Genomic DNA, 22,538 nt, shown 5'->3' with positions numbered 1-22,538 from the left:
CTGATGTAGAAATAAATATTTTAAATTGAAAGTAATGCAGATCTTAAAGGTAACAATAAAAGCTCCGTGCTATGCTTAGAAAGAAGAGAAAATTCTTGAGTGTTCTGCCAGGCTGTGCACGGCGTAGAATAACCTTGAACACAGCACAGAAAGGGGAATTTACAATTTTATCAAACCGTATATAGAATAACTGATTTTCTGAGTAATTCCGCTGTTTTTTTTCCAACTTTTTTTCTCCATTAAAGACCAGAAAAGGTGTGGACGCTATTTCCATAATCAGTCAAGAGGTTTTTAGCAGATAGGCCGAGAAGGGGGACGGACAAGCAGAGAAGTCGTTTATGGGATCGGAACATCTAGTAGCCATAGAAGGGGCTTTGAGTTGCTATTGCGATACTTTCACGTGCAGGAAGGGAAGATTAAACTTTTCTTTGGCACTTTTTACTTTCTCCATGGTTTGAGAGAGATGTGTTTGGTACTGCTGTTCTGGGTTTATGGAAGTTATTGGGTTTTGGTTTGTTTTGGTTTTTTTTAAGCATCACAGTATCTGAAAATACCACTCAATGAAACGAAAACTTGGTGTTTAACTGTGATGCTCAATATAATGATTTTTAAGAGATTTCTTCCTTGAGCAGAGTATCGACTTCCCAAATGCAAATCCTGATATTGTGTGATATTTTTAGGAGTGGTGTTATTACCTTCCAAAGCCTTTAATGCCTGAGCAATTTTTAGGTGAAGAATATGTTGCAAAATCTTCAGTGAAGATGGTGATAAACCCATGAAATTGGAAGTAGAAACTTTTCAAGATGTTTTTTGTTTTCTTGACAGAATTTTGCATATCCATTAATGAATTTAAATGATAGAATTATATCTGCTGTACTACGTGGTGTTCTCTAGCAATATTACATTTTGATAGCAAGTATTATGTTCCCCTATCTTAAATAATGGATTTGTTTGTACCTTTGTTGTTGACAGGGGAGTTTTGTTGCATGCATGACTGCCATTTTAAGGCAAATGGAGGACTATCACTATGCCCATTTAATCAAGACTTTTGGAAAGATGAGGTCAGATGTTGTGGTAAGTTTAACACGTTTTATCTGTCCATAAGATAGTTTAGCTTGTGTTTGTTTTTTTCCTGTTACTGTTTGTTAAATACACTTGTGAAATGTAAACAAAATGTGTTTGACGTGACAGATTTAATATAAAAGTAATTAATAAAGCACTGTGACTCAGGCATTTCCTGAATTTGCAAAGGACAAAATTAACCTTCCTGCCACACACAGGAATACAGCTCGTCTCTGGAACTGTTCAATATTTTAAAAAGCAAGCACTGAGAGAGTGGATTTAAGGCAATTAAAAGAAAGCATTAGGAAATAGTAGTGCTGAGCCATTACTAAAAATCTGTTTTGTTTAAGGAGAGAAGAAAAAAAAAAGCTTTCTTGAGGAAAGGAACTTTCAGCGTTAAATCTTCCAGATGTCCTGATTTCATTTGTTTAAATAGCTTTTACTTACAGATCCTCTCGCTTTAAATTTTATACAAAACATTTTAACCTTAAGGATGCCCTTAGTTGTTAAATAAGCAATAATAATTGAAATTTGTTTTCTCAGTCGTTCGGTAGCCTAACTAAGCCAACAACACAACTTAATTAGAACACAATAGAAGAGAGTTTATTGCTAAGGAGATAACTCTCTAATGACCTGAAACTATCATTGCCATATGGCAAGTGCATGCTGCAAAGTAGCTACCAAACTTGTTGGCTGAGATCCATCAATTAGCGGATGACCTGAAGCCTGATCAGCTGTATTACATTACCCGCTCTGGTACGGGGGACTCTGCTAGGTGTATTCGGCAGCTTTCGTCTGTATTTTAATCTTCAGGGTGGCCTTTGTTTAGGTTCCCTTCTTCCTTTCCAACCAAACGTAACAAAACCCAGGGCTTTTTCTGTATGTTTGGACTTTCCCATTTTCCTCTATGTCTTTAATTTTTGTTTTGGTTTTAAACTAAAGGAGGGTGGATTTAGACTAAACACAACGAAAAAAACTTTTCACGATGAGCGTGGTGAAACACTGGCACAGGTTGCCCAGAGGGGTGGTTGATGCCCCATCCTTGGACACATTCAAGGCCAGGCTGGATGGGGCTCTGAGCAACCTGATCTGGTTGAAGATGTCCCTGCCCATTGCAGGGGGGATGGACTGGATGGCCTTTAAAGGTCCCTTCCATCCCAAAGCTTTCTGTGATTCTTCTTACTTCTGCTTATATTCTGCAAGATTTGAGCCTTCTGCCCCGTGCCAGTTTTCAGATAAGGTGCTAGAGCCTCTGGTGCTCAGTCTATTTGTACCTGATGTGGCATTACTGAAGTACAAAGCTGATGATTCAAGGGAGTGAAGACAAAGTCCAACTGCAACGAACACAGATGGGCATCACAGTAGCGAAGGGCTTGCTTCCCAGTTACTCTGCTTGGGGATCTCAGAGCACTTCCATCGATAGTTCTCTTCAGTTGGTTTTCCACTAAAAACAAAACATTCCCAAGCCAAATGCAGCTAGGGGATTGAAAATAACATTTTAAACACAGAGAAAAGACACGAGTGTTACGGTTAATCAAGCCAAATATTTCTGTACTTCTAAAGTGGTTCAAACCATTTGGCTCTGGAAAAGGCAAACTAATTACAGGGTTTTACATGGAAAAAGGTAAAAGCAGTTTGCTCTTAAAACATGTAATGGAAGAATGCAGAGAGAAAAATATTGGTTAGGAAATCTGTGATTATTCTAATGGCAATAAAAGTGTTTATTTTAAAGTCTAGCTTTTTTGATCTAAATTGTCTGAAAGGTGGTTCTGTAGGTCAGATCTTTCTTGGTGAAAACAAGAGAGTAATTATGCATTTGAAATTTGGCAAGCGGTCTATTTATAATTGGTTGTTTTAAGACTTTGATTTATATGCCATGCAGTGCACTGGGATACATGAAGAATCACTTCTTTCTTTTGCCTTGACTCTGTATATTCATCCCTTTCTGCCTGTTCCTGGGCTGTATAGCTGGAATTGCTCTGGCCTGTTAAGTACACGTGCTGTTCCGGCAGCACGCCTACTGGTTGCCTGCTTGTTTTCTGCTGTTACGCCACTTGGCTGTGGTTTGCATTAGCAGATAGGCTAAGCTAAACTTGGTCAGTTGCTGTAATGCTTTCTGTATCTTTAAGTAAAATGTACCTTTTTAATGTTTTAATATTGTTGTTGATTAAATGATAATGTATGTTAATGGAAAATAAAATACATAGCGACCTGGTAAAACATTAAATGAGTAATATGTTAATGGTAGATAATGCTACCTTAAACTGACTTTAAAATATGAGTAATATAAATGAAGGTGTGGAGGTATAATGGCAGTATATTGTTAATCCTGTGATAAAAGGAAACTACAGTGCGTAAAGTAATTTTTCTTTTTTTTTTTTTAAAACACAAATAAAATGGAGTCATCATTTATGACAAAGGGATGAAGATACCAACCTAGTTTCTCTGCTTAAGAGAAAAACGTACATAACCTATTCAGTGAGAACCAAGTGGGAAGTTACTGTTCTCATAAGTATTTCTTCATACATGAGATTTCATTGCTAATTTGAAACCCACATCTTGTTCAGTATTTTGTGTTTCACCATCAGAAACGATGCCCCGTGAAGCTGTCTCAGGAGCATTGCCTCCTTTCCCGTTATCGGTGCCGTGGTTCAAGTTTGCCCATGTTCCTTCTTAGGGCTTTTGCTTTCTGTCTCCGGTGGTGGGATGCTACTGAACTGTACTGTTTGTGTATATTCCTTGGTACTGTATGGTTTGGGTGGAAAAAAAGCCCTTGTCTACTTCTTTGTTTAACTTTTTGTGCTTTTTCCATTTCTTTTTAATCTGACAATTTTTTAAGTCAGTGCCCTTTGACTCACCCGTTAGAGCTTAGATCAGAAGTGTTCTCATTCAAACCCGACGTCCCTCCATATGGAGGCGATACCTGCATCTCCTGTTACACAGTTTCCAGTTTAATCCCAAAGGCATAAAGGAGCAGTGATTTAAAACTGAAGCTGGATTAATTCAAACAGAAATTAATTTACGTTGAAAAAATTTACAAGAAAAAGGGAGAACTTAAGTGAAGCTGCGGTTGCTTCTTCACAGTTGGAGACCCTTAAATCTTTCTTCAGCATGTGCTTTTGCTCAACCAGAAGTTATAAGCCCAGTATTGGAACTGCTAGAGGAAACTTTATGGCCTGTGTTATGTAAGTGTCAGCTTTAGATTATTATAATGGTCTTATTTGGCCTCAAAAATCTGAGAAAAGATGAGGTGGAATGCAATAAAACCAGTCTTGTATCTCTCTGCAGAATATGTCGTTTAGGTTCATTAAGGTACTTCTGTTCAAAGAGCAATTTCTTACTGTCAAGCCTACTGTCATCCTGAGGTGAAACATCATACGAGATCTTTCCAGGACTAACTGATCTCTCTCCCCTTTTTACTCGGTAAAATTTATATTCAGTTGAGAGATATGTGGCATTAGTTGACAAAAAATATAGATGTTAATGTTTTGCCATGTGGAGTATCTCAGAAGTATTCCTAAAGGCATTCCAGACAGCGTCCCGGAGTCAGTGAAGTATGTAGAAAGACAAACTCCACAGGATGTTTTAGATTACAATTTTCTGCACCTCCATTTTCTTCTCCCCCTTTAGTATTTTGCACTCCTCGGCTTTGGCTTTTAATGCGAGTACGTGCATCAGTGAGTATTGTACATCCGTTCATGACAAGCTTTGACTAGCCGTTGATGTGAGCGGGTGATGACATGGCTTAAGCAGGCTCTTCTTTGCGGGATGTGCCGTGGGAGATGCCCCGTGGGGGTGGGAGCCCGCGGAGGCAGCCCACCGCGGCCGTCCACCGTGGTGGGGAGCGGCTTTCCAGAGCCACCTCAGCAGCGGAGCTCAGCAGAGGTTACCCTGTTGTCCTGAAAACCTGGAGCTGAGCATATTGGACTTCTGACTGCTATACCTCAGGACTCAGCAAAGCGAAATTTTCATCAACTTGGCCTCAAGTTTTCTCATATCAAGTTCCCACATCTTTTAGCTAGTTATTTTTATTAAGCTTGAGAATTTTATTGAAGAACCTCTTTGAAATCCCGGTCATGGACAATATAAATAGTGGTACAGGTGTGGTGCTCAGCAGCCTGGAGGAGATGGAGTTGTCTAAGCCTCCTCCATCACCATCTACCCAGTTGCAGGGCTGAGCTGCTCTCTTTTCTTTCTGTAATTAGATGGGAGTTGTGAAGGGGTCCCATCTACTGTGAATTTTGCTTCCTTGGGATATTAAATAGGATTTGTATTTGTAGGTGGAGAGAGATCAGGAGTTGCAGCCCTTGCTCCTTTAGTACAGGTTTTTGTTGGTTTTTAATGTTCAGAACAATTTGTTCTGCTCCTAGGTATACTGAAAATAAGCAGGCTCTACAGCAGCACAGCAAGAACTGATAGCTCCCCCTTCCACTCCCACCCTCCCCCCAAAAAGCTGGGGTTTGCTCATAATATGAGGTTAGTTCATATAAACCATTTGCTTTTCTGTAGGAAAGATAAAATGGAAAAGAGAGCAATATTACAAATGCATAAAATACAAGTAAGCATCAGAAGTCTTTTGTTTGATCAATAATTAGATTAGTTGTTATAGAGCATTATTTAAAGTATCTGTGTGAAAGCAGGACTACTAAAATGTAAAGATCAGTAGATTAAAATGTAGAGCTGAATCAGCAAAGTAGGTCAACTCATACGTGGCACAACCTCCAGGGTCAGGAACAAACGTGAGTCATCAACAAAGTATATGAAGATTCATCCACCGTCACATGCAGCTTGATCAGCAAAGTGTGCAGAGGCTCAGCAGCTGAAACCGGTGACAAATAAAGTGTAAGGCAGAGTACGCTACAAGAAATCAGGAAAGTGTACCTCTGTATTCATAAAATATGAAGGGAAAATAAAGCCCGGTGAGCTCAGATCTGCCCTCTTGGATGGGTGATGACCCTTCCCATGGTACCACTTCCACTAACATTTCAATTATTGAGCTCTGAAGCAGCGTCAGTAAGAAAATCACTCGATACCTGCAGCTGTGAAAAAGCACACGCTCAAATGCAGTCCTGTGCAATGCTTGGGCAGCAAAATATGCAACGTGATTATTAGACATTATGTAACTGTTTCACCAAAATACATGAAAAATGAGCAGTAAAGTATGCAGTTTGATCTCTTAAATGAAGACACATTTTACTGAGCTAGTGGAGCGTGTGTCTGGGATGAATTTTTCCTTACACAACAGTAACATCTCATTAACCACGAGCAGTTCCAAATTTTATCTCGATCCTGTTAATGTCAAAACATCTTTACTGATATTGTGTTGTTGAGAGTGACTTTGGTAAAATAACAGAGGAGTTTGTTTTACTAGTATTGCATATCTTTTAGTTAAAATGTGTCTTTAGTGGCCGCTGATGCTTTGTCGGCCCTCTTTGGCCTGGGTGTCTCCTTGGGCACCGGGAGCTGGGATGCAGAGCATCCCAAAGGAACCCTTGTGCTGTCCGCCCGGCAGAGCCGAGCAGCCTGAAAATTCAGGTTGTTTCGCGATCTCGATGTTGTGTCCTCAGGATCTCTGCAGCTCCCTGCTTCCCACTGACTGTGAATTTCTGAACCAGGAAAAACATCTGAACAGCAGAACGAAGCGAAAGATAAAATGCGCCGAAGAGGCTGGCTCTCACACATGAAGAAATACTTATGAGAGCAGTAACTTCATATTTGTTTCTCACTGAAAAGGTTACATAAAAAACAGCCTTAGTTAAAAGTCCAGTGAATGTAACATCTTGGGTTTTTTTTGTAGGCATTTGACATTTTAAAGATAGACGAGATAAATACCATTACTGAGAAGCTGTAGCAAAGAAAAAATATTCTAACCTTGGAATAAAAGTTCATTTTTATCTCTGTGTGAAGTGGATCAAGGACTTTTTGCATTAAGTTCTTTTTTCCCCTCTTTATCTTTCTCTGAGCATTTGATATTACTCAAATTGTTAGATAGGGATTATAGATTCCCAAATTGTAGAAGATGATTTACATTGTAAAGTACATGAGGTTTCTGTTCCAAAGAGATGTTTGTTTATATCTGTGTAGAAATAAATTGCTTTATGCTACTAAATTAACTTTGTTCTGGGTCAGGTTTTCACTTGCAGAAGCAATTACTGCTACTCCTTTAGGGAGAGATTCTCTCCTGGTTCTGGGATGGCCAAACCCTTGCTGTTGCCTACCCCAGGCCAGGGGTAATGTGCACCACCACGCTCACCTGAATCCGGTTTTGAGCTAGAGCATATATTTTTTAATAAATAGATAATCGTGATTTCAGGCAAGAGAAGATTTCAGGAGGGTATTCACAAGGGGAGGGAAAACTCATCAACTGACTCCTGGGAGGTTTTTTAGTGTCATTGTAAGATTAAAATAAATATTTTCATTTTTTTTTTCTCTTCCCATGTGCCAGTATGATTTTAACAACTTTCCGACATATGCCAGGCACGTGCCGCAGCGTGTACGCTGCAATACACGCTGCATAAGAAGGGACTGTGTGACCGTCTGTGGTGCAGAAAATACATTCTTTTTTTCAGCAGAAATTGCCTTTGGATAACTGGGAAACCAGTGCTAGTTCCTGAGTAATACCATGGGTTGTTTACGATGTAGGATTACTGTTGTTATAATTTCTGAAAAGTTTAAATAGAATTATTGTAGGATTTATGTACATCGTATATAAATATGCCTTAGTAGAATTTATGTATGTTGTATATGAATAATGGCTTTTTTATGAAGCGGAACAGTAAGACACCTTTACAATCTGGTCATTAATAACTGACACTATCACTTGTAATTTTTTTGATCTAAGAGTGGTCTTTTCCAAATATTTTCTCTTCTTTTAGGATTTTCTGATGGAAACATTCATCATGTTCAAGAATCTCATTGGGAAGAACGTCTATCCCTTCGACTGGGTTATAATGAACATGATGCAGAATAAGTAAGTACAGAGGAGAAAGCACTGTAGCTCTGAGATGGCTGTTTCATGTTTGATCTGAAACAACAGTGTTGCTTGGAAACAGTAAAACACAATGCGGCAGCTAGGGTGGATTTTTTTTTTCCTTCTCTGATGCAAATAATTATTTAAAAATTGGCTTTGGAGATTGCAGGGCAGTCTTTTAGTGACCTGTTTTGGGGCTCCTGGAGTCCACCACAAATTAAGGGCGGCATTATTCAGAGAACCAAAATTTTGGATCAAACTGCAGATGCAGTAGGGAGCTATACATATCTTACAATAATTAAATATATTCCTTTGCGGATAAATGATATGTTTTGCATGTTACCTCAAAAACAAGTGGTTATCATACATTGACATGGAGCTGTATGTTCTGGAATATTTTCAGTGGTATTAACAAGAAAGAATTGAAAGGGCATTTTAAACCCGGGTGCCATCAGCCAGGTAATGAAGAGACAGGCTGCGAAAGTTTCTCATCCTTTTTTTTTTGCTCAATAATTGCAGCATTGTCATTATTTAGCATGCCTTTGTGCAATGTTTTATGTTTGTGACATTTATTAAGTGTGTCAAATGCTTTTATGTGTACTGTGATGAAAGTATAAGGAAAAAACGTTATATTTACTAGTTGCCTGGAGAAATCTCTTCTGTGCTTACTGGTAGCTACCATGGCTATAAAGTTGTCAGTGTTTACTTATATAAAATCCTGAACCACAGTTCCTACTCTCGTTACAAAAATGCACCATAAATTTAATCTTGGCTTCTGAAGTCTCCTTAACCACCTAATAAAATCCGTTCTTAATAAATATGAGTTAGGAGATCCAGCCATCTTTTCAGTTATACCCATCGGTTATGGGTGCACAGTTCTGCGTGGCTGCAGCTTGCAAAGCACCTGCTGTTTTAAATGAAGAGCCCTTTGAGGTTAGCTGATGAGGAAGATCTAAAGCCCTATGGTTTTCTTTTTTTTTTTTTTTTTTTTTAATTTTGAAAGTGGTTTTGCTTCAAGAACTCCAACTGTCTCGAGAGTCCTGTTGCAGGTGCTTTGGAAACCCTCACGGCGTATGTTACCTGGCATCCTTTCGAACAGGAGAACACCTCCGTGCTTTGCTGAATTTTTTAAGAGATTGAAATCTGTTTAATGTTATCGATGATCTGGACGAGGGGATCGAGGGCACCCTCAGTCAGTTTGCAGAGGACACCCAGCTGGGTGGGAGTGTCGATCTCCTGGAGGGCAGGGGGCCCTGCAGAGGGCCATGGCCAGGCTGGGGCGATGGGCCCAGGCCCCGGGGTGAGGGTCAGCAAGGCTCAGGGCCGGGTCCTGCCCTGGGGGCACAGCAACCCCAGGCACCGCTGCAGGCGTGGGGAGGAGCGGCTGGGAGCTGCCCGGGGGAAAGGGCCTGGGGGTGCTGGTCGACAGCCGCTGGACATGAGCCAGCAGGGTGCCCAGGTGGCCAAGAGGGCCAGTGGCACCCTGGCTTGTGTCAGGACCGGTGTGGCCAGCAGGAGCAGGGCAGGGATGGTCCCCCTGCGCTGGGCACTGGTGAGGCCGCCCCTCGAATGCTGTGCTCAGCGCTGGGCCCCGCACCCCAAGGCGGCCATGGAGGGGCTGGAGCGTGGCCAGAGCAGGGCAGCGAGGCTGGGGCAGGGGCTGGAGCACAAGGCTGGGGAGGAGCGGCTGGGGGAGCTGGGGGGGCTCAGCCTGGAGAAGAGGAGGCTGAGGGGAGCCCTCATCGCTCTCTGCAACGGCCTGAAAGGAGGCTGGAGCCGGGGGGGTCGGTCTCTGCTCCCCAGGAACAAGCGATGGGACGAGAGGGAACGGCCTCAAGCTGCGCCAGGGCAGGGTTGGGGTGGGTATTAGGGAAAATTTCTTCCCCCAAAGGGCTGTCAGGCCCTGGCCCAGGCTGCCCGGGGCAGGGGCTGAGTCCCCATCCCTGGAGGGATTTAAAAGCCGGGGAGATGTGGTGCTCAGGGACATGGTTTAGTGGTGGGCTTGGCAGTGCTGGGTTAACGTTGGACTTGATGGACTTAAAGGTCTTTTCCAAGCTAACGAGTCTATAATTCCGTGTTTCCATAAATATGATCGGGAAGGTTTGTGTTTGGACACTATTAATACCAGTTAACCAGTCACATGGCGATTACAGTGCTGTCAACAATATTGCAATGGCTCTTCCTCCAGCTGTAAAGAAGATGGGTATTCCTTATATTATCTTCATGATATTGCCAAATGACCTCTCAGTGTTCATTTGGGTGGAGATTTGACCTCATTTTTTTTTTTTTTTTTTAACTGTGGAATTACGGTCATAGAAATGTAAGAGCAAAAGTGTAGAAAAAGCCTTTCCCTCCCCACTGTTTTTTCTTTAAAGCACAAAAGTATTCTTAGCAGGCAGTTCCTCGCTCTGAAAATTTGGAGTAACACAAAGTGTGATGCAGAGGTCCGCAGTTAGGGTAGGGGCTTTGATTTTCTGATCCTTAAAAATAGTCTTGTCGTTTTCCCATGCTGAACATTAAGTCCTGAAGAATCAGAAACGGGATGTGTTGTTAAGATCTTCGATTCTTACTGAATAACCTCAGTACCCATAGAATATTTGAGTAGTATTTAAAGTTAAAAACAAAAACGTTTTTCAAGTCTTTCTAGTGTTGATGAATATCTGCAGAAGCGCTAAAGGGGGTTGTTCATCTCTAATTTACAAGTTCATTTTCATTACACCAGCTCGTTTGTAAGTGCCTCTGAATTGATTTGAGTGCTTTTCATTTTTCCTGTTGAAGCTAATGTGGTTTCCAAAAACAGAAAGCTGCATTGTAAAATAACCTTTTTGTCCATCTGGTCCATTTATTTTCACCCCTGTAAACTTTTATTGAGGAAAACTAGGAAAAATTTAAGAACAAATTCTGTCTTTTAAAGCTATCACGTCCTCTCAGTAGAAATAACTCGGAGCATGCCATTTTGTGTCACTCTTGCAAAGCACTTCTTTCTGCAGATCGAGTATTGCTGTGCCGTAAGCCAAATTAAGCGAGCTAATTTTTAACTATATCCAGAATGTTTGCGAGTTCATTTGTTTCCCTGCATGAAATATATCTGGTAGTGTGAAACAAAGGAAAAAAAAAAATACCCAGGTGGAAGTTAGACCTCTAAGTTCTCGCTGTGTGCAGCAGGGAGACCTCCCAAAGCGCCGGTGGTACCGCTGTTGTAGGGGCGGTGGGACCAGTCCCGTAGGAGGTATCTCTTCACCTTCATGGCAGAGACAGCCCGGGCAGCTCCTCTCCATGCGGTGGTTTGCTTCCAGATAGCTAACAGTAGATTAAAATATTCTGGCTGAGATCGAGCTGTAGCTACGGGGGAAGAGGGGAATGGAGAAACGCGTGCGAAAGGCTGTGTTACAGGGAATATTTTCAAATATGTGCTTAGTTAAAATTTAGTACGACGCTTCTTTCAACCTTACTTTACTAGTAGGATTCCTATACACGTAAATACATGCACACTCATGAATAGTCACAGAAATTGCTCTTGTTCTGTACACATTCCGTGCATGTTTTTGGTCCAGTGCATCAAAACTTCAGGGTGCTCTCTCTTTCCTACCCCTGCAGTATGCGGTGCCATGCACAGGATTACTTCTCGTGCTCAGCGTGCTTTGTGTCAATAACACAGACAGTCACGCTGTGTTCCCACCTGTCGTGATGAAACGAACACAAAAATCTTCATATCTAATGAGATAATTGTTACTTTTTTGTTCTTAGATGTGCCACTTAATACTCTATTTACTGACTTCTCTAATTTAATTAAAAACAGAGCCTATTGTTTTAGCAAAGCAGCGTGTTAATTGAGAGTCCAAGGTTTTGAATGTCACCGGTTTCATGTAATCCTTTGGTTTGCCACCAAAGTGTTCAAGGCGGCGTCGGTTTGCTGACTGCTGATCAGACGCGGCACGACACGGCAGGCGCAGCGTAGGTTCATCGGGTGCTGTGCAACGTAAGTTGTCAGAGGGGGTAAAAGAAAAATCAAACTGATGCTACGGCTTTTCATTTCACTGTCAGATTTTGGTCCAAATCAGCTGCTGTTTTACAGTAAACAACAATATCCAAGCAGCACAGATGGAAAAAATCATTGATGATGGGATGACAGAGATGAATAATAGACCGTAGCGCCTTACGATTGAAACAGCCACTTCTAGGAGAAGAGCAAGAGACTGTGTTTAAACCAGAAAGCTGAATGCATAAAAGGCCAATACCTACCAGCACAGTACTTTTAGAGGTGGTTGATTGAAAAGAATATGCAAACAGTATTTAATAATTAAGTCTTCATCCATATATTGTCTTGAAATGGCCATTGCATTTGGGTAAATCTAAAGAAGAGAGAAGACAGAGGGGCAGAAAGAGAGAAAATGGTCTTCAGATACATATTTTCAGATAAATTTTGCAGAAAATGTTCGGATACATAAATTTTGCAGCAGAGCAGGTGGGAATAGCCTTTGCATAGCCACGTTGAACTGCATAAGAAGTATCGGTCATAAACTGTAGCAAGAAACACTCAAGTTGGAGGCTGGGGGAAATAGTCTAGCAGTGAGCGGTGGATTGCTCGGGGCGTTGTGAAGTCTCCAGCAGCAGAGGTATTTAAAAACAGTTTGACAAGCATCTGTTAAGATGCTGGTTATAATTTAGGGAAAGGGAATAGACTATAGGATCTCTAGAGAGTCGCCAGGGCCCTGTCACTCTGTATTGGCTGGTGGATGCTGGGCTGGGACGTGGAGGTTTGCTTCGCGGTGGCAGGTAGCAGCACGGCTGGGGGTCTGCAGCATCAGGTCGGTCAAGGCTGGCCCTGTGCTTTGCCAGAGACCCGCTGCCGTGCTCGGCCGTTTCTCCCTGTTCGACTACGTTAGGATTATGTCTAGTTTAAATTTATATAGCTTTTCATCTGTTGGGTTTTCTTTTTTCAACGGGAATTTTCAAGCCTGGTAAACTCCTGGCAAGTGGTTCCTAAATGTATTCATGATCACGGTGCTTAAAAATAAAGATGAGCTAAGACAACTTTAAAAGAAAATGCTACTTGTAGTTTTAAATGTTGCTGTTGGAAATTGCTAATAGTTCTGTTTAAGGTACTTGGGCACCTTTAAATTACATCTGCCGTAAGGTTTATATGTGTACATATTTTCAGGAAGAGTTATTCCTATTAAGTAAGGTAAAGGCATAATATCACTAGATTAAAAAGAAGTGTTTTTATCAGCTGTGTTGACAGCTACTGCGACAGCCGCTCTGTAGCAATCCACCAGATGCTTGATAATGAAATTTAGGCCTGATCTTCAGCCACCATGGTATTTCTGTCACGCAGGTCTCCGTGATAAACTTCGATAGCTGGATTTAATAGCTGCGAGGAGTCAGGAGGTTTTCCTGTGTTTCGGGATAGGGATGAGGAGAGCTTCGGAGGCAAAGTCTTCAGGCATCTCCTGCAGGAAAACGCGCTCAAGGAGTTATAACTGTAGAAGCAGTTTTTCAAAAAGCAGGGATTTTGTACTGTTTACATTTTTCCCTTCTAGGTCATGTTTAGAAATGATTCAGAAATGTTTTCAAAAATGTTTTTAACTTTTGTCATAAGCTGACAAGCTAAACTTAGGTTCCTCTTAAACACATAACTCAGAACATGAAAACAGTTCCTCTCTACGTTTTTGTAACTGAAAATAATTTAGTCTTTGGTCTTACTTTTGGCACTTGAGACAATCAAATGCCTTTGGTAGACCTTATGATATATTAATTTGTAGCTACTACTTTCATCTGCAGCTGTTCCAGTGGAAGCTGAGTTGCCTGTGAAAAATGAATTTGATGTTTTCTGTTCTATTTTTTGTGTCTAATGTCCACATTTACATAAAATACCTGGTTATTTTGCCTTTTGAAGTCGGAGAAACAGGGATGAGATGCTTCTTGGTGAGAATGAGGTTTCTTGTGCCTACGTCTTTTTTTCCAGAGGAAATGTGTCTTGCCTTGCAGAGGGAATCTGGCGGGTGTTACCTGCTCCCCACCAGTGCTGCGTTGGCTGTGCAGGTGGGCGGAGGTGTGTTTCCTCCTGAAAACCCAGTCCAGAATCTTGATGAATTTTCCTGCGTGAAAAACAACAACAACAAAAAATCTTGCAAAGAGGAGGAAGAAGGAGCAGGGAGATCCGTCTGGTAAACATGTACCTTTTTACTGTTGCTGGAATGGCTTGTACATGTTTATTTTTGGAGCTTCCAGGGAAATGCAGGCTGTTCTGCTCCATGGTTGTCATAGCAGTACCTGTCAGATCTATACTGCGCGTGCAGAATTAGCCTCAGCTCTGTATGGGACTGTCCCTCGATAGTGTGCACGCACTGAAGTGGTTACGAACCGAAGCAAGTTTTGCGTCACTGTGAACCTTAAAATGTAGTACAGGCTTCAGTTGCCTGAGAGTTATTCTTACTGACAAGTAACCCAAAGCCAAAATAAAATTGGTTTTTAGATTATTGAAATTTTGCTTCATCGCAATATTCTGCTAGGCTTTATACAGGCATATAGAGACAAACACACTAATGTTTTTAATAAATGTATGAAAATAGGCTCTTTGCACTTACATAATTGACCAGTCAAGTCGCATCTGTCAAATTAGGTGCAAGTGCAAAAGCTCTTGTTTAAAATCCATCCCAAGCTACTGATGGATGGAGGTGTGGTTTCCACAACAGGGGAAAAATAGTCCGGAAGGATGACAAAGATTCTGGATAGAAAACCACAGAAAATGCAGGAACACAACGCACTTTTACAGACTATCAAGTAATATCAGACATATGGGGTGGGGAGAGGAAGCACAAAAAACCTTTGAAACCATTGCTTCATTTTCCAAAACCCCTGCCTATGTACAATGTTCAAGCTGCATTAATACCATGTTCAAAGAGATTATTAGTAGAGGTGACTTGAAAGCTTGCACTTATAACTGGGACACTGATCAGTAAAATATTTACTCAATATGTGTTGATATGGAATATGGTAACTGTTTTACATTTCCAAATAGGATACCGTGATGAAGAAAGTGTTTGAAATGCAATCGTATTTTTAGGAGGAGAAGGGATATGTTGTTTCAAGAAGAGTCTGAACGGTAGGAAAAACTTTGATTAGAAGGAATTGGTGCTACTTTTCCTGGCTATTAATACATTTCGTATAGGACTCTGTGCTTTCTTATTTAGAAAGTTTAAGAGTCCAGACATGCAACTTGAACAACAAAACAATTATTTAATTATTTAGGGGTGGAATGAAATAAGACTTCAAATGGGAGCAATTTTGTTCTTCCTTAGTGCCAAACATTTCTCTGTATAGAAAATCCTCCCACTATTTATCATGTGTAGATTAAGGATAAAAATTTTCAAAGTGTGTCACTTTCTTAGGAGCCAGATTTCAAATTTAACTGAGGTGCCAAAAGTTTGGTCTTCATCTTTAGTTGAACAGATGAATGCACCTTGATAAATTATATAGAGTTTCTGTACATGGAGGGAATTTTTTTTGCTGTCCATAAAACCTGGTTGCATAATGTACTGACCTTTTCAGTAAAGACCTTGCAGGATTTTTGGTTTAGTGTTGTACCTGTCAAATTAACTGGACCTGGGAGTAAAATGAATGTACTTGGCTGTGTTTAAAATAACACAGGAGTTTTTTTCTTACTCAAAAGGCTGAGATTCCTTGAAGGAATATGCTTCAGCGGGGGCTCTTTTCCCGTGATGGTTTCCGTAGTGGGAGGAAAGGAAGCATCCCCCGTAGCAGGTTATTTTAGCCCAGCCCTTATGAGTTGGAAATGTTGTGCCTGGCATAGGGGGTATATTGGTAACAGCACTGTCGTGAGAACTGGTGAACAGTTGGGGGTTTGGCAGTCTACTGGATTTAATGGATCTGGTTTTTTCCTTTATTTCTATAATCTGTGATCAGTTATGCTAGAGAAGCGAGTCGCAGCCTTTGCGCCGGTGAAGCTGCCAACGTTGGGGATGTATGGGTGAGATGCCGCAGCCCCCTCCCGGCCCCCCAAAACATCTGCTGCTTCTCTGAGTACTCCCCCATCTCTGTGTGTCATGATTAATCTCTTCTGGGGTCTAGAGGTAGAATAATGATTTCCGGTACTGAAATAGTTACCATTTTAATCGTTATTATATAGTCTAAATTATGGGTTTCATGTGTTTTTGAAGACGTGCGTTTGTTTTTTGGTGAAGGCATCCTGCAGCGAGGAAGGTGGGCTTGGGCTGGGTGACTGTGTCGAGCATCCGCTGTGACTCTGCTTCTTCTGCCTTTTATTCTTGTGCTTCCCTTGACAAACCTAGTTTTTTGTCCCTAAAGCGTGGATGGGATTTGCTCTCCTCCTGGGAACGTAGATCTCTGTGCCATGCCATCTCTGTGAAATCAGGTGAAGGCTGCTGCAGGTGTGTTTCATCCTAAAGCACAAGGGAGATGGTGCATTTAATTTTGCTGGGGAAAGAATGATCCTTATTCAGTACTCGCTTCAAAAATATCACGGTGGAGCATTAGACTAATACGCACATGTTCATTGCTCAGCGGTAGTTAACATCTTCTCAAAATATTTCTGATATATTCCCTGACACTTCAACCTTTTATTTGCCACAAGAAAATTACAGTGACTTTAAAGAAAAGAACTGTGTGTTAGGGAACATCTCTGCCTGAACCAGAAGGGAACACATAGGGATAAAATGATCCCAACTGCTGGTGTTCTTGAGTTCAAGTTTTATATATGAAGGGGGGAAAAAGTGAACTAAGGTTTTTTAGAGATTTTTCTTCATTTCTTCTGTTACAAGGCCTTGCTATTTTTGGCTCCTTGCAAGCTTTGAAGTAGCAAGGCAGTCCTAAGGTTTAGGCCTGGCAATATTCGTGTTCATTAACTGGTTGTCCTCCTTGGAGTGGTGGCAGATTTAATCCCTTCAAGACATTTTGAATGCTATGTGTATCTTATGAAGCTGGAGAACTGTAAAGCGATGTGTGAATTTAGAATAATACTTTGTCCAGCGGACTTTGCATGTTACTGCTGTGGTTTTTACATACAGGGTGTTTCGTGGGACCTCACTGGTAGGGGTAGCTACTAAAACAAGAGTTTGCCCTGCTGGTCATCTTCCTTGATATATTTTACCAACTCTTAAATACTTGTTCTGCAAACAGGTAATGAGCAATTGAGAGGCACCTCACAGGCTGTAGTTTTCAGCAGCGGCTCAGAAACGTGGTACTTTAAAAGAAAAATAGGGCATAGGAGCTCCATGCAACTGAGCGAAAGTAGCAGCTTGGCTCAACGGTTACAGTAAGCAAAAGGAAGATACCATTGCAAAGAGCTTTTTCTTCCCCAGTTTCTGGAATCGTCATCCACAGTATGCTGTGGATGTCTGGTTTCTTTTGTTTTTAACAAGGTACTAATAAAGCCAACTCATTATTTTGCATACTTGCACTTTTTTTCCCAAGTTGCATATATACGGTGTTAAGAACTCCTGGGTTTAATATATTGTTTTGAAAGCAAGCTACAAGAGGTTATTAGGTTATGTGTCATGATAATTCTCTGGTAAGAGTCTAACCGAGAGCTGAAGAAGCATTGCCAAATTAATTTCAAATGGAAAAGAATGATTTGGATATTATTTTCCCTCCTAGAATCTAAACCTGGGTTGACACTAAGACACTTAGTGATGATTGTACTCGTGAGCATTTTATACCAACCAGTGTATTTATCGGTTTGATTTTTATGATATTTTTTGGTTGTCAAATGGTGCAGTTCAAGAAGAATTCAATATATTCTGCACTGAATAGTGGATAATAATATGTTGTTACATCTTTGTGTTTGTCTCATTTGTGCTTTAATTGTTTCAGGAGTAGCAGAAACCCTTAGCGGGTTACATTTAATCAGATAGATCCTTTAGTGGAAGAGTTCCTTTAATTTAAAATTTTCTGATTCTAAATTTTCTAGTTATAACCCAAAAAACCCTAACTGTCATTTTAAATTGTATTTTGTAATTCTAATGTTCTTTTTCTCTTTTGCTGTCTGAACTCACTCAAAAGACCCTGGTGTGTAGATACTCAAAGTTTAGCTGTATATAAGATTGAGGGAGGTCAGATCACAAACATTTGAATTCACATTATTGTACTAGTGTGGGTGTTTGGGGTGAAGCTGCATGTGAATATTTGCTTTCTCAGTTCCTGAAGCCTTTGGGACCACGCACCTTACAGCTTTGTCCTGCTTTGCCTGGCTCCTCGCATTCAGTTTTGGTGCCAGACCAGTCTCTCTCCCTGCAGCACCAAATTTTGTGGGACCGCCCGGAGGAGCGATTGCTCTCTAGATTCCCACAGGAAAAATTAAGTATCAGTCGTAAAGGTGACAAAAACCAAGACTGAGAAAAAGATAACGGTATCCTTTGGTGGTGGGAGTCCAAAGACCGTTTAAGAGCATCCCGGTTCTCCCTCCTGCCATGGGGCTGAGGCCCAGGGCTGGCAGAGGGTCCCTTCGGCAAGCGTGGGCCACTGCCGGCAGCAAACTATCTTACTTCTGGTAGCAGGGGAAGAGGTGCTACCTTATCGTACAGCAGATGGCCTTGTGACGTGCGCAGCATATACACAAGGACACCTAAACCCACCTGAATGTGCCGTTCCAGTTATTAATTGAAATTCTGGTGCCCTGACAGGCAGCCTGTACTCTGGGACGACTGCCTGGATCGAGCCGTTCTGCATATTTAAACAACGGCATGAAGCGCATCACATATCCAAATATGAAATTGCTTCCTATCTTTTTGGCACAAAATGTATGGCATGAACAAGAATGTGTGAATACTTGTTTCTTATAAAAGCCGCAGCATGAAGCAGATAATTAAGTGAAGCTGAAGGTGTTAAATCAAAAAGCATGTTAGCAGGACTCCATTTTTACTAACAGTAAAAGCCAGTGTCATGTGATGTCTATTTTTAACACGGAAGGTGTAGCAATTTTCACTTAAAATCATTATTTTTCCATGTCAGCTTCATTTAAGTTAATACTATTACACATTTAAAAATATCTAGTGAGTGAAATATGTGCTGCTTTTTCACACTTGAGTTTTTTTAATCTTTTTCCCTTCCAGTATTTTAAAAAACCCAATATTTCAGCCTTTAGAAATAACAAAAAATGTGTATTTCTATATTATAAGTGGAATTTCTATAATATAAGTGGAAGTTCAGGCTTAAATGCTTCTCTTAGCTGTTTCCCTCTAATGAAGATTTCTGTAGTTTGCTTTGAAACCGGATTGTAAATTCTATGGCTTTGACCATCAATTAGTGACTTCGTTATTTTCAGCACTTAAGGGTGGGAGAAAAAATGGCCTTTTGGCTGATCAGTTGTATTTCACAAAGCGTTTTCTTTGCTTTTCCAGTAAACTCAATTGCTTTGCACGGTAATTCTCCTATTTTCTTTAAATAATGTTTTCTTTAAACAGTGATTTTAAAAAGTATCAAAAGTACAGAAATTCCTGCCCCTTTCCTTCTTCTGAACAAAGAATGAAAATCCCAAGCCTGCTGAATTTCAGGAAAGTGGGAGATTTTGCTCTCCGGAGGGATTCCCGTAGGAAACGGGAGTAGCTGACCCGCCAAGCACAGGGCGCGAGGACGCCGGAGCGGAGGTGGGTGCAGTTGCGGCCGCACGGGGCAAAGCCGCCAGCAGCAGTATCCAAGAAAACACTTTTGCTCTTTGTTCCGGCTGAGAGAGGAGTTTCTTCTGAGAGAAAGTTATGATATTGCAAAGGAAAATAGAGTTGAGTACGTGGCCCTCTCCTTATGTATCCACAGACATGGCAGGATGTTGATTCCTCTTGATTTACTTTCCATAGTCAAATCAGTATCCGTAACATTCCCAGGTTGTTCCTTCTGGCTGCCTTCCGTCAATCACCTTTTTGTGATGCAGTAATAAAAAATCTTGGGAAATAGAAAAAGCTCCATTACCAATCTCAAGAGCTACCACTCAAGACATGCAAGAAAAAATTTTCTTGATGGTGGTATGAGAAGTCGGGAGGCTTTAAACCTGAGGGACACAAAAAACCTGCAGGCTTTCAGAGAGGTTTATCCCTCACGTACTGAGCCGGTGAGGCTAGCTATGTAGGTCCAGGTGTAAAGAGTACATCAGGTTATAAGACTTCGAGAATTATTCAAGGTTGTTAATGATTTTTTTCCTTTTTTTTATTTTTTTGCCTGGGATATGATTTTTAGGACTGACACAGCATACAGAGCTGTGTCCCTTTACTCTCCGCCCATTCAAAAATCTCATATGATTTATTTTGCTGGGATTTGGTGAAAAATTACAACTGGAGAACATGTAAAGAAATCTTACACAGCCTTCTGGGCTGAATTGGTTTTTCTTTTGGAAATACCAGTTCCCGTTTAAGTGTGGCAAGCTGAAAAAGCTTTCCCTGAAGTGGAAGGAGTAATGTTTTGAGCCAGACAAGCCCATGCACAAGGAAGGGCGACGCTGTGATGCCAGGAAGCTTCTCGGATCGCTGTGCATCGAGAAAGCCTTTGGTTGTGTTTAGCCAAACTGTGCCGCATCTCTTATTGCTTGCAGGCTGTTGCGTTTCCGAAGACGGCTTGTCAGAACGGACCAGCCCTTGTGACTCCCAAGTCTCGTACCAAAATCTTAGTTTCCCATTTTCTTGTCCCGTAGAGCCAGAAGAGTTGCTTTGTAAGCGCGAGGTGCCCAGAAGTGCCTGCTGGTACCCAGCCTGGGGCACGCCGTGCTGCTGCTGGCACGGCCACGGCTCCCGCCTCCCGCGCATTTAACACCGTTTCAGTTGTGTTTCCTTCTCCTGCCAATATTTGCCCGTTTTAAGGAGAACAGACTTGTACAAGAACAAAAATAGTATCAGAACATTGATGATAATTTTACTGCATCGTTTCAAATGCTGGTTCTTCTACTGCAAGATTTTTCTGCCGTGCATTTGTGGGATATTAAATGAACACGGCAGGAGGAGTAGCTTGATTAAACAGAGGTATTGTGTGTATTATAAAATAGTACCTTGCTGGTTATGTATGATTTTTTTTAATAATACACAAGAATAATGACCAGCACAGTTATGAATTTACTATCGTTTTGGTAAAATATGCCTAAAGCCCTGTTTGCTTTTAACTTGCCAACATGTTCCTTCTCTGGGTTTTTGTCTTTTTAAATGACTGACAATTAGGTAGCACTTTGGCTTCTGAGAGCAAGAGCCTTGATGTGCAAAAAGCCAGTGAGGCCTTTTCTGGGGTTATTAAATTTTAGGATCAGAAGTATTTCATGAACAGATTCTGGAAAACAAGCTTCTCCAGCTCAAGTATGAGAAAGCACAGCCAGTGTAGTAATAACTAGTTTAAAAAAAAAAAAAAAAAAAGAAAATTATTCATGCTCTGACATAAAAGATTGTACAATCATGTGTGATTATAGGACAATAAGAGTGTAAAGTATATTTAGAGAGAAAAGAGGTACCAGATCATTGGCTATCACCAGTATGAAGGTTTATATCACTGAATACGAGGACTGAAAAGGCATCTTCTCTGTCTCTTAATGGCATAGCAGGCATGGATTTAGCTAAGCCATTCTTGACAGATGTTTCTCTGTTTTCATCATGAGGATTTGTGTTACAGTGAAGCAGGCACTGTTGCAGCTAGTAAAACAGACATATTGACAGATCTAGGGGTGAACAGATTGAAATGTTAAGGTAAATTCATTATTTTTCAACACTGACCAAAATGAGAGCATCCTTAACGTACAGGTAATCGTTTGTGTTAGAAAACATGAATACCGGGCCACATACCATCAAATACTTCTGTGCAACTCCTGTTCTTTGAATGGGTGAGCTTTAAACTTCCAAGATGTTTTTCATCTGGAGTCTTAAAAACAATAATGTGAAAGATATTAAAAGCAAATGTTTTCCTTCTTTAAATTCATTGCATATAAATGTTCATCAAATGCCTGTTGAGCTGCTAAGGGTATTTACTGTTCAGTGTATCCACTCGCGTTTGCTCTGCCAGTGACAGTAGCTTTGATCTCCCAGCTTTTCAGGTTTTTCTCCTGCCGCGTATGGGAAAAGCTTCCCCCTCTGCCTGGGGCAAGCCAGCACCTAACACCTTCCTATCTCCCTCCAAAGCCTGCACCCAGCCTCCATCCCTCGGGCTGCTGGACGGACGGAGCTCGGGAAATGCCCCTGCCGTTCCTCCGCTGCCCTTTCCCACCCCCACTGGAGTGTTCCTCTTGCCTAAGCCCTCGCCTTCGGACTCGGGAAGAGCGTTACAGCCTCGCCTTTGTGGGAGTTGTTTGCTGATTGCCAGCAACTTCAGTACAATACAAAAAATTAAATAAATACGCGGTTGCTCCAGAAGGTGTGAAAACAGTAATTTATAAGGTCAGTGTGATTATCAGTAAAATGAAAAGGATACCTGCGAGTAGCTTCAGAGAGACAGCTGAACCCGGAGCTTCTGATCCCTGAACCCGCTGTCTCCGGCTGCGTTGTGACAACTTGCTAAAGTTCATTTT

General features: G+C 41.2%; 1 protein-coding gene across 4 annotated transcripts in view; it reads left to right on the top strand.

The window, feature by feature from the left end:
• DOCK1 (dedicator of cytokinesis 1) overlaps window positions 1-22,538 on the top strand; it is a 315,877-nt gene that overhangs the window by 179,991 nt on the left and 113,348 nt on the right. For all 4 annotated transcript variants that reach the window (XM_082310428.1, XM_082310427.1, XM_082310426.1 and 1 more), the window contains 2 exons: window positions 973-1,074; window positions 7,938-8,032. In XM_082310428.1, the coding sequence (XP_082166554.1) occupies window positions 973-1,074; window positions 7,938-8,032 (197 nt within the window). The remainder of the gene's footprint in view (window positions 1-972; window positions 1,075-7,937; window positions 8,033-22,538) is intronic.

The sequence above is a fragment of the Platalea leucorodia genome, assembly GCF_965183815.1.
Source record: "Platalea leucorodia genome assembly, chromosome: 4".
Classification (NCBI taxonomy): domain Eukaryota; kingdom Metazoa; phylum Chordata; class Aves; order Pelecaniformes; family Threskiornithidae; genus Platalea; species Platalea leucorodia.
The sequence above is the reverse complement of the archived record's forward strand: the minus strand, read 5'-3'. Positions and strand labels throughout refer to the sequence as shown.